We start from the raw sequence: 13,427 nt of genomic DNA, 5'->3' as shown, positions 1-13,427 counted from the left end.
GTACTGTCTCCGACACTGTTACCAAAGTGTGTAAAATGTCTCATGTCACACTGTGTATTACAATGCTGTTTATTGCTAGAAAGACTTCAAGTGGCTACTGAATGTATGCTAAATGTCCAAAAGGCTGTTTATGGAAAATAGATGAGGCGAGACATATCATCAGTCTTTCCCAGTGCATTAATTTTTAAAACATAAGCAACTGCATAGAACTATTTAACAAAAATACTCACAACTTCATATAAACATTTTCTCAGAAGCTGACAGCAGGGCTTTACAATACACCTAATTTAGTTGCATATGTGACTAAACAAAATGGATTTGTCAGTGTATATGAAAAGTTTGACCATAAAAAAGAAATGTATCATTTTACAATTCAAGTTATAAAATAAAAGGCCGATGGCGATATTACAATACATTACATTACATTACATTATCTTATGTTTTACTCTCGGATACTTGCTGTGAGTATTGGTGCATCCTCTTGCTTTGACTACAAAGAGTACATTGCGATCAATCATTCTGTTATCAGTTAATCAAAAACATTCAGTCTCATTTAAGCATCACAATCATTTGTTTCCAAAATTTACAGTTACAGGGAAATCTGTAATCAACACACAATGTGAATAAAAACAAAACATGCTCCTTATACTGAAGTAACTGAAGAGTTGGTATCATATTGTACGCTGTGTGGGAAAGGAAGGAAACAAAACATTGAAAATAAGCACTTAGGTTAGCATCAAATATTTTGGTGTGTGTGTGTCTACATTTCATCCCCATGCTTTCTGGTCTATGTCTTCATTTTTTTTTGTAATGTTGGTGCCTTTATATCAAGCCTAACAGTTCCTTATTTCAAACACAAGGTGGCTCACAGAAGCCAGCTCTCCCTAAAAAAATGACAAATAGTCTTTAGCACCAATTCGATTTTTCTAGAAGAGATGGATGTGTTCCTTCTGAAGAGAGGAGTGTAAAAATGTGTACATTACAGTAGGCTGGTGCCTATATAGTCTCTTGCACTTTTGACTAAACTCCTGTCATTTGAAGACAACCCACAAAATCCTTAAGGCTTAAATGGATCTGTATTTATTGCATCCACACAACTCCCACCAGCTGTCATTGTGAGGCCCCTGCCAATCCTTCTAGTCCCTTGATTTCAACTGCAATGTTTTCTAAGACAATTGAAAACTGTAACATATGTATTATGCATAAGCATGGTGTCATGTAATTTATGAAAATGAAATGAAAATGGCTGGATAGTCATGCTAACAATTATATTTCTTACTAAACAAATAAATAAATAAAAACCTATTTAGCTAGCTTCCAAAAGCTCACAAGCATTAGTGAGGCCTTTCTTAATTCTTTGATTGTCTGATTAATTAATTAACAGACTTGTCTTTGAAACTGCTATATCGTGATTAAGCTACAGAGGTTTAGTCTCCTGCAGACAATGTCAAACTTTCTTTAACGATGACCTGTTTTTAAGATTAATTATAGTTCACAATGAAAATCCTAATCTGCCAAGCTATACATTTAAACGATTTTGAGGAGAGTGCAAAGAACAATATATACTGATATATGTATGGTTATATTATATGTGGGTTTGTATTCGAGACAGGGAGCAGAAAGTGTATTGCAATGATCTGGATCTGTGGCAGAAGTGACACCAGGATAGCTGAAGGAGTCATGACTCTCTGAGACTTAAACTGCCTGGGGTTTATCACATATTACCCTTAATGAAGCAAAGGCTGTCCTTTCAGACACAGCTAGGTTCTGGGATACTGGGCACAGGCCAACACCATTCACCATCCCACGAAGCCCAACTAGACTGCTGGCAGACATGTAGCAATCTATTTTATGTACATCATTAAGATATAAATAGATAATTAAAGCCTTTAAAGGGGCAGGATGTTCTCCAGTAGGCACCTCAATAAAAGCAGTACTGCCAATGTAAAAGTGAAGGTAGGGATCTGATTTTTAAAGACACCATTTTTTTTAAATACTTTCATACAGTAAAATGCTTGGAGGGTTATGACCACCCCCCATTGCAAGGGACTGCAAAGGAGAGACTGTAACCACTACTTCATTTCAAAATGGTTGTGATCTTTAAAAAGAATATGATAACTACAGCAGCGGCTACATTAGTCTGGAACCATCTGTGTTCACAATTCAAAGCTAAAACATTAAAACGCTTCACGAGATGTACTGTACATCTATACTCCAGATGACTCAAAGCCATAAAATTGATCAAAACCAGTCTCCCTAAATCTCTGGTTCAAATCTATTTCTGAAGCGGTTAACAACAGTGTTGCTGCTGTTTACTGGTGTATTAGTGCTTTATTAATGTAGGTCTCTCACCTTTGCAGAACACGACCCGGGGACATGAACACTGTGCTTTGCTGGGTTTAAAAGACTTTCAAATGAAGGCCCTTGTTTCCGTGATGTCTTAAACAGGAGCCTGAAGGTTTCGTTGTCTGACTCAGATGTTAACAGACTCGAACAGGGAAAACCACTGCCTGAAAAACTCCAGCAGCACTTACTAGACAGACAGACGCTTCAACACAAGCTCTCAGCGTGGCCTAGGGCTGATCCTACAGATGGACACCTCAGCAAACTGCTGCGAGGGTCAAGACCACTCGGCACTTCAGATATTTTCTCAGCTGCTTAACTCTTAAGATGGTAGAGCAGGCAGCCACCCACCCTGTCCGTGGCAATTGACTTAGCAAAGCTGATTATACTCAGAAGACATGTGACTGTCGACCTGACAGATTTGAAAACAGGTTCCTAACTGGCAGATCAATAAGTCATTTCGAGTATGAAGGATATACATGCTAGCATATGCCTACGTAGTCCAGGACCGGACTGACATCTTCCATAGCTGCTATTTTGGGCTCTGTATTGTCATTCATTCATTTGTTCGTTTACTTATTATTGAGTCTGTCTAATTAGCTACTGGGAATGTTAGCTATATATTATAATGTAGGGATTCTTCACCAAAAGAACATACTCATTCGTTGCATTCGACGTCTACTTATTCCTCTGTAGCACATTCGTGGTTCAGCTCCTCACAGGAAAATGTATCATGGAGAAACAACGATTCTATTAATAAATCATGTGGAGAAGACATTTCTGGCTATCTCTTTTTCTATTCAGTTCTAGTAAATATTTAACCAGATGATTGTAATTGCATTTTTCTTTTATCACAGACTAAGATGATGAAATATGGAACATTTTTTTATTTTCTAACTATTTCTTTTAGCAAAATGGCTTAAATGTTTCAATTTAAATCAGTCATATGGATAAAATCACTTTTTGTATTGTTTTTTTTTTAAATCCCAGAGCTGGGATTTTATTACAACCTGATCAAAAAGTGACCTAAAGCATGAACTGGTGCCTGCAGCAAATAATATAACTGCATTATGCTTTGTAATTAACTAACGAATCCATATTTCTACAGCAGCTAATGTATAGCTCAGAATTCCTACCCAAGTGAGGCTATGATGTTTATTACCAAGAAAAGTCTGCTATTTGCTCAAAAAGCTGAATTCATCTCAGGACTTCTTTTGAATCTGGGATCTGGGATCCCCAGAGGTTTCCTTATGGAGTCAGTCTGTCAATTCAAATCACTAGATTCCAGAGAATTGCTCTCTTCACTGTAGAAACATTTTACTACACTGCATGAAAAACAAATTCTCACTTCTGTTTTTGTTGTTTTCCTGTGGTGTCCCAAACAGCTCCCTCCTATGGGACGATGCCTATTTCAGTGCTATACTTCTGATATTCAATCTCCTATGGGACATTCATCCTGTAAAATTATTTAGCTTCAAGGCAAGAAAGCCCTGATGATAAAACAGGGTCTGCCACTCTGTTCTCCCCGGCCCATGGGGTATTCTGTATTTATTTCAGTTGGGCTCTTATTTATTTAACCCAACTCTTATGTGCTTAACTGGACCAAACTAACTTAATCTGTTGATGTTTTAAATAAACCTTTAAAAGCTGCTAGACTGTGCCCCATGAGGATTGATTCACATCATAATAAAGAAAACACATTACAGTATTATTGTTATTATTATAAATAAAAAATAGTATTATTATTATTGATGCTAAATTGCTGTCTACATTCTCTCAGTACTAAAGTGTAATGTTGTTTACAGGGAAAATGACTGCTAAACGTCCTTTTTGGAGTTATTTGAATTGTAACGAATTTCAAAAAGAAAGGCAAATATTACTTGTGGGGGGACAGAAAATACATATATTTATTTAGTCTGTTGAAACCCCTTTCATGGCATTAAACAAAGGGTAGAGATTATTTTACTCCTCCTTTTCTTCATAATTCTTAGTTTAAATATCAAATACATGAAAGCCTTGTTTATATAACAGAAATTATTTTTATAGCAGTTACTGATTCCTTGTCAAATACTATTTTCTTTACTAGTTTTAAATGTTGTCTCAAGTAAACAACATGCATTGAGTTCTGGGTGGTTACATCTATCTGTTTAATGGATCTGGACCTTCCAATTAACAGATTTTGTACTGATGCAATTCAAGTATAAGGAAAGTTATTAATTTTAGACAGATGTTTGCTCTGCGTGGGCTGAATAAGCCTCTTTGGTGATGAGCAGAAAGAAAGGCATTTGTGAACTAAATCCTAATGGAACTGCTTAAATATTACCAGTAACCCCCTGTCCCCACATTTCCAAATAGTTTTTGTTTTATTCTACATTAGTAATAGGTACTAAGCAAAGTGTAATAACATATTGTGTAGCAAAAATATTTATACTTATGAGATCATATGAGATCTAGGTTACTTAATTTCGTGTTTTGCTACATCCATTCTGGGTTAGACCCATTACAGACAAAGTGCCATGAGATCCTTCAGCTGCAGTCACGGCTGATATTTTGTCCAAAATACAATTTACTCCTGTAGAATAACGTAGGGCTGTCTGTCAATGTACACAGCCGAAGAGCTGATTGAACACTCGGACTGATCCAATTATTTCAATTTGGGAAATAAGTCAGAAGCACAGCCTGTTCTTGACTTGACAACACACTTCTCCCTACACCAGAAAGAGCCTGAAACAGACAAATAAGCCCTGGATTGATGAATGGCTGTGAGTGGTCTCACCTGAATGCTTCAATGAGCCTCTCCACTTTCTGGGCCTCCCCTTGAACTCGGATATGAGCCTGAAACTTTCTGAGGGCCTCGTCCAGTTCCATCCCGGAGAAGTCCATCTCGTCCACCACGCAGCTGCAGTGAGGAGAAGGGGAAGGTTTGTGTTGTGGTCCAACTCAGAGACAGGGGTCAACGTAGGAGATGCTGTGGAGGGTTTTTCACCAGTGGAACCGAGTTTGTTAGTCTCAGACCTATTACTAATGAGCTTTTCGGCTTTGTGGTATTGTTGCCACGGCAGACCTGTCATCAGTAGTGAAACATCTGCGTTCCAGAGCATGTTTGATTAGCCATAGCATAGATGTAAGTGTCAGAACCTCAATCACAGTCAGCTGAAGTCCAGTAATAAAACAACCATCACTGTGCCTCAGTCTGCTTGTCTGACATAAACCCTGGGAAATATTTCGGACACCTTCGCCTGCTCTCTATGTCTGCTCTCTATAGCTGAGTTCGGCTGTTCCAAACCCAGTTTTATTCCTCCTACACAGCTGTTTATGTTTCAGTTAATAATTGTGTTTCAACCTACATATTGAATTGATGATCATTAGCACCTGTTTGGTATAATTGTTTAATCATACACCTGACTATATGCCTACAAAACCCCTGACTCTGTGCAAGTGTACTTAGAAGAATTGATGCTGTTTTGAAGGCAACGGGTGGTCACACCAAATATGGATTTGATGTACATTTTTCTTCTGTTTACTCACTTTGCATTTAGTTAATTGATAAATATAATCTATTAACATGTCTATTTTTGAAAGCATTCTTACTTTACTAAATTTTCTCACACCTGCCTAAAACATTTGCACAGTACTGTACATTGTGTGGTTCTGTGCACAGAATGATATCTCGATCCATGTCCTTCATGTTTAAAACATTACCCAGATTACCTGTAGATGTGCAGTGTGTTAAACATATTTATGCTACAGTGCCTACCATAGAGGCCAGTTTATTATTTGTTGTTATGTTTTATCTCAGAGCATTGCAGTTCTAACTTTTTTCAGATATTCATTTTTTACAGAGCATTTCCCCACTAAATTCTATTTCTTTAATTTATGACTGTGTGCTCTGCTTCACTGTGAACTTTTAAGCACAAATAATGTTTTTAACGTAATTAATTTTACCTATCTAGTTAAGGTGCCAAAATGTATCCTTAATGTTGTTTCTTTATGGTTCAGTGCACTTCCCCTAAATAAATTCGAAATTAATTCATTTATATCTAGTAAATTCCGTAAAACTATTTTTAGATACAACAAATAGTTTTAGTGTTTGATTTATCTCTGTACAATTATAAGAGTTATAACTGCTCTTAAATATTTAATTCCACTGGAGATAACATGAGCACAAGAAAGTACAAACTGTTCAAATCGATTAGTGCTTCATAGTGTTAAGGAAGATGGACACCTTCAACGTTAGAAAAATAAATGGATGGACACGAGAATGGTGTCAGCAATACAATAAAATGTAAAATCACAGACATGAAATAGACAAAATAAGTTTGAAAAAATCTTCCTCAGGTTTTCTCAATATAATTTAGATTTGAGTCACTGTATTAGAACAACAAGTCAATACTAATATAAACGTCTCTCAGAGTCTGCAGTAAAAAACAACAAATACACTAAATGAAGCATGGACAGCAGCTGTAAATAAGAGTTGCTTTCCAACTAAATCACTGGAGATAACTGTTTTCCCAGCACCCATCACATAAAGTTTCAGTTCAGGATGGGGAAGCATACACGACGGGTAAATTATGGAACCAATGACTTGTAACACAGCTCTGAGATCGAGTACTGCCACTCACATGGATAAATAATGATTGGAAAGTAAATAGAAACATATATACATAGCAGAATGAGATACGGGATCCATCGAGGCGTGACATCTTGTTTACAGGAATGTCCGCGGGCAAGCACATACGGAACAATAATCTAAATATAGACTCTGTAAATGCAGTCTTACATTAGGATGCAGCATTCTTTTCCGGCTCTAATGCAGCATAAATAAAATAATAAACCCCAGCGAGACTTATTCTCCAGGCGTTAGTGGTCAGCCGAGAGCAGAGTAGTCATCCAAAAAAACATGCAACCTCTGTGTCAAATCCCAGGCATGCATAGCTCTTACACATCTGCACAGTGTATGGACTGGCAAGTGTTACTCTCCCAACCCAATTGCACTGCAGGAAGTGGGTCATTTTAAGCCTTATTTTATCTTAGTTAAGGAGCGGTGCAGATCAGCAAAAGTTAACTGAAAATAATGTTCCAATGAAGTGTTGAAAAAGAATGCATAACGTGCTGAAGGAACACAAACTAGGAACAAGGTGAAAAAAACAATTACAGCAAAATTTTGCGTCTCGTCAAGCGTGGCAATGCTAAGCTATTGAATACTGTGGAACAAACGTGTTCTGTGGAAGTCATGCTGGGCTGGGGGGAAAGCAGTGAATTTCCAGGGCTGATAAGTCACGGATTGATGTTAAAGCTTAATTTATGAGCAGAACTGGAGGCTCTGAAGCAGAAAGCTCGTAAATGATGGAAGAAATTGCACTGGAAACCCCGTTTACTGTGCTGTTGTCTAAGACTCAATGGATGACTTAGCCCCTGCTCCTTCATTAAGCTCGGGCTGTCATAACCATAATAAAAAGGAAAAGAGACACCACATAAATGTATTTGCATAATAGCTGCCACAGTAACTGCTGGTGTTTTTTATACTGGCTGATTAATTTCTTAATTAGTTATTGTGGCAGGTACACCCTTGCATTAATGTAAGCTTGTATTTACAGTATATGCCCTGTTTAATATACTATATATTCTGTAAAAGTGTCACTAGTCAGGAATTTGGATGCCATAAAGGGATTTGCTCTATAAATTAATGAGGAAGGTTGTGTAAAGCTGACTGGCATGTCGTTCCATTTTGAGGGAGAAGATTAAAATGTGGAGAAGGAGATTTCCCGCTATATTTTCCTATTGTGTGTCAACAATTACTCTTCTCAGAAAAGATCATGTTTTAGTTGTTAACATTTACATTATCTTCCTTTAAAAAAATACTGGTTTAAAAATGAACTGATCTGAATAAAATGTCTTTGTAATATTGAAGAACCTTGGATTTAATCTAATATATAAATTCTGGAAAGGTGCCCACAGAAGAAAATATTTTATAGACATGAATTTCCTTTTTGGGGTGAATTTCCTTGTACAGTGCAGTCACGATCGATTTAATTAATATGGCGGTCAGGCTGTTCGAAACTCCATAGAATTTTGAAACTCATGACTTTCATATCCGATCTCCATAATGTACGGAGGGTCATAAACAAGTTCATAAAATGCATTTGAAAGCCTTGCAGCATAATGAATTGGTAACCATCGTTTGATATAAATAACCTTTGCAAATTGTAGGAAATGTAAGTACCGAACTCTATCAAACTTGTTTCAAAAATAGTATTTAGACAATATAATTATTGTATTTTAAAAGAAATGATCATATGTTGTCTAATTGCATTTTCTAATAAGTTAATATATTGTGTGAAGGGTGTCTAATTGTATAAGATGTCATTTGATGCAACTCAGCTTCACTTTGCGGCCATCTTGCCAAAACTGCAGCAGATCATCTCTTATACAATAAGAGATACCTTTCACACAACAGATTTTTGAATGAGCCGAAGAGAATGAATGCTGGAAGCAGAGAGCAGAAGTACTCCAGTCTTGATAGCAAACACAGCTGCTAAAAAGTGAGAAAAAGACATATTGTATAGATGTTACCCACAAAGAAACAGCAAGAGCATTTTAGGAAATATTTATATTGAGTAGGAAAGAGAGTGATCAAGGGAGACACCAAGGTTTTTGGATGAGAAAGAGGGGAAGAGATATAGGAGAGAATGGTTGGGTCTAGGAGAATGGAGACAGAAGGGTCAGTAGCGTGAGAGGAAGAGGGACTAGATAGATCTGGTGTGCTGTGAGAGTTTCTGAGGAATGAGTTAAGCCATAAAGGAGGTTGTATGGCTGCGTACAGAAGAGGCGGCCTGAGTGCAGGAGAGAGGTAGGCTGTGCCATGTGCAGTGACCTATTTCAGTACGTTAAGGTTATTCACGCTACGGTGCACCGAAAACAGAAAATTACTTATATGTACAGATCTCTTATTGCTCCAAAGAGCCTGTTGCCCATCTTATTGGTAGAATACAGCGGAAACAGTGGAATTCTTTTCATGTGTTTTTAATTGCAGCAACCTTCAAACCAGTTTATTCCCTCTCATAACAAGGCCCTTCTACTGTTTAATTATTTAATTGTATAAGCCGCATGCATCCCTTACATGCATTGGTATGAATAATTGCAGTTTCCTTCTTTTTTTACTTTCCCTTCAGAAAATGATAGGCACTTGTGATTTCTCCTTTGCTCAACATTTTCTTAAAAAACAAAGACATAAAAATGAAAGTAGCACAACATTTGTTCATTGGATTAAAATGAATATTTAGCATATCTATATTTTAAAAATCCGATCTGGCGTGCATACAAGGTGTCTTATGCCCAGCTAAATCCAATGATTTAGTGCCTCATCTCTTACTTGGCTAGTTGAGCACAATCCTCCACTTCCTTAAATCAGAGGCATATAGCCTAGAGTTTACTCAATGTTAAGGCAGGTTAAATTAACTATATTTCAAGACATCAATTAAGAAAATAGTCTGTAAGCTGTGGTTCAGTCTTTCATTTGGTTTCCAGTTCAATTTGGAGCAAATTCTAAAGAAAGACTTCATATATATCTTAAAGTTGCCCTATGGAAATCAATTTTTTTTTTACTAAAATAGAGAAAGTCAAAAATTTGCACTTAAAAACGGTCTTGCAGATGCTGTAGCAAATGCCAAAAAAATAAGAGAGAGCGAGAAAAGGTGCATTAATAAAACATAAAACAGAACAAAATGTGAATGTTTCCATTGTAAAAAGAGATGGCAGGCTACATTACTCGAGGTCAAATAAAGTATCAGATCTCTTAAGAGCAGTCATTGGCATTGGTGGTGGCTGTTCAGTTCATGTTGTAATAAAAAGGTGGCATTGAAAAGCACGATTTGATCGTGTTACAACATATTGGAGGGCATGGCATAGCTGCCAAATCTCTGTAGTACTGTTACAGAAACATCAAAAACCACTGATAAGTTGATTGTGTGGCTTTTTTTTTTACCACAGCCCTTGTCTGAGCTGCACTGAAAGGAACTAGCTACAATAAATATAGGACACTTGTAATTGTTACAAGGACAAATGTGCAATTGCAAAAGATTTGGCTTGTAAATTCCTCTCCCTCCCCTTATAGATTTAAAATGGATTTTCCATTGAGCAAAACATTCCTCTTCCCTCATCATCAGAAACATTGAAACTGCCACCTAGTTCTGAGATATAAACTTGCTTCGGAAGAATATCTCCTAATAAATCACCTCCCACGGGTGCACTGAGCAAGACAAAAACAGTTCAACTTTCTTGACAGCTAAAGAAAGAAAGAAACTCAGTCCGGTTCTTTAAATGGCCACAATATCATCAGAGAATTAGGTATAGTGGGAGCATTTCAAAGTTGAAGCAGGCCATGGATCATGACTATAATATAATTTCCCAGATGGAGCATTTAAGAAAGTTAAAATGTGGCTAAAACAATATGTAATTACTTTTCTATTATTATTTTTTTGCACAAGCGCAGCACTGACCAATCTCTAAACTCGAATAGTGGCCCAAAAGTAGACAGGATGACATTATTAGTCTTAGCAAACGCCCTAACCCGGGTTTGGAGTTATTTTCTTTACAGAGTGTTTGTAAAGGCTTTTCTTAGCAATTGCACAGCGCTACAGCTACTTGCAACCCTGATCCCCAGACGCAGGGTCTCACCCTGCACTGTGTCACAGAATATGAAGTAAAACTTAAAAATACTTCATTTGTGGAACTATATGTCTGAGAAAATTGCTTAGCTCATTCATAAAAATGAAACAATCAATTGGAAAGGTAGAAATAGCTGTCAGTGCCTGAAACTGTCATTTATGTTCTTGTGTCTAGTGCTTTCCTCAACACAATCTTTTATTAGGCTTCCAAGCACATAGACATTGTTTGAACATAGCATCATATTTTGCCTCAAGGGATCCACATATGAAGAGCTTGAAAAGCATTGCTGCAGGGATACATAGGAATCTCCCAAACACTTTTCTGTCTGCTCTGTGCACACTTTGACCTTGGAAAATGAGAGCCTGGGTAAATTTTTATAAGCTTTTATCTTTATCTGAGCTGATTAGTGGTGTTTATAGGAAATAATGCTCTGGGATTAGGACGAAATTACCATAAAAAAAGGATTTCAATTATAGGAGAGGCAATGACGCAATGATGTTATTTCATATATGTTCACTATTATCTTCACAGGAATCCATGTGTCACTTCATCTTTAATGACATGGGAATTATCTACACTAATAAAAGTGTTGCCAATATCTTTGTTGAGCTAGACCAAATCAGGCAGATTTAACTTCTGTTATATTAAAGCTAAAAGTAAAATTACATGAAAGGATAAGAATAGAATGCTGTCTCTTGGTTGATTAAATAATGATAAATTAGCTGGCATTTCATATAATATGCAGATTTAAATATGCCTGGTAAGTAAGGGGAAAGAGATTTGTTTGTTAGATTAGCCTTGAGTTTTTGATCTCTTCCTGCCCTAGTCATTCTTCTTGTTTTAGCTGCCTTTTTCTCCAGCGTGTATTGATTGTAATATGACTATAGTGCATAAAGTAAAACAACAAACTCAGGATACAGATAAATATGAATACAATTATTAGATTGTGTCTTCTTCTTTGGATCCATACAATCCTAAATCAGATAACCGAGGTAAGACGACAGTTAAACATGCAAGATGGATTTGCATGATGGATGGACTTGCTATTTTGTTTTATTTTCATTGGAGGTTGATGTCGTCATTTAAGGAATTGAGAATATTGTTCCCAGAATAGTTTTTTTCTAGACACACAGCCCTACTTTCGAGGTGTGTCACTAAATGTTAGACTAGTTATAAGGCTACTAGGATACAGCATGATACGTTGGCAATGAACAGACCTTGAAGCTTTCTAAGATTATAAAGTGATCAAATACAGTATATAGTCTTCATTCAAGTAGCAAAACGTATGAATAAAACCATTGCCATTCAAATGCTTTAAACCACATATATGATGCAGTGCATTATTAATCCTTCCAGGCTTAAAATGTCACTTTGCACATAGAGGCTCTGACTGAGAATCGGAGGTGTTTGAGGCTCTTAAAATCTCACAAGGCTAGATCTTGCTAAAGAGACTACTTTGCCTTTGCTGGAGTGAGGACTCTGTACAGGTCACTAAAAAATACTTTGGAACATTAACTTGACAGGATTTATAATGGAAGAGTGGAATTTATGTTGACCTGTGTCTGTTGCATGCATCATCGTCCCAGAAATTAAACTGGCCTTGTCTTGGCTCCACACTTAATAGTAAGTGGCTTTAAGCACTGCTGAATGACACCTTGCCCTTTACTGGGGACATGTGAATGTCATAAACTCTTTGGGGTTATTAGCACTATCAAGGGCGCAGGATTTACATGGTTGTAATTTTATCCTCTTAATTTTTCATGTAGAAAACCTTCATTACTCCCTTTAAAAATCCTTTTCAAGCATTTCAATCATTGCCCTTGAAAGAGGTTTAATTAAATCAATTAAAATGAACTCTTTTCAAGCACAGCGGTTTCAGAATACAGGCTAGCGCAGAAGACATTAGAAAACACTTAAAAGGTAAGCCCAAGACATCGTTTTTGTCGTCTTTTTCCAGTTGATGAATAACTCTTTTAAAAACTCATTTGAACTCCTATAAAGCTTTTGTTTTGGTAAATTAAATGCAGGCAAATGACTCTCACAGAAGGCTTTCTTTCTGACCCACTCAGCTGTGCCCTCAGATTCATTAAAGGCCTATTTCCCATGTGGCTCATTCATCCATCACCTGAAGATCATACATTCAAGATTATCCCGTGCCAATGACACCCCAGAGGTGGGCACAGCTCTTTAAAGTGCCCACAGATTTAATGCTGTGGTGGAGTTTTGTGCCAGAAGGCTGTAAATTGAGTAGCTTGCAAATAACAAAAATAGAAGCAATATAAAACCCTGGTTAATAAATTATACATATTTATATGATTTGGGTTTACTATCAATTAGATTAAAATACAATATCTGAAGGCTCCATATGTAGAGAGACACTAGCTAGATTGAGATGCACAAGTCTTGTCACATTCCTA

General features: G+C 36.8%; 1 protein-coding gene across 1 annotated transcript in view; it reads right to left on the bottom strand.

The window, feature by feature from the left end:
• Positions 1-13,427, bottom strand: part of iqsec3b (IQ motif and Sec7 domain ArfGEF 3b) — a 102,123-nt gene that overhangs the window by 62,595 nt on the left and 26,101 nt on the right. Inside the window, exon 4 of the mRNA XM_066724009.1 lies at positions 5,120-5,242. Within this exon, the coding sequence (XP_066580106.1) occupies positions 5,120-5,242 (123 nt within the window). The remainder of the gene's footprint in view (positions 1-5,119; positions 5,243-13,427) is intronic.

The sequence above is a fragment of the Amia ocellicauda genome, chromosome 15 (assembly GCF_036373705.1).
Source record: "Amia ocellicauda isolate fAmiCal2 chromosome 15, fAmiCal2.hap1, whole genome shotgun sequence".
Lineage (NCBI taxonomy): Eukaryota > Metazoa > Chordata > Actinopteri > Amiiformes > Amiidae > Amia > Amia ocellicauda.
The sequence above is the reverse complement of the archived record's forward strand: the minus strand, read 5'-3'. Positions and strand labels throughout refer to the sequence as shown.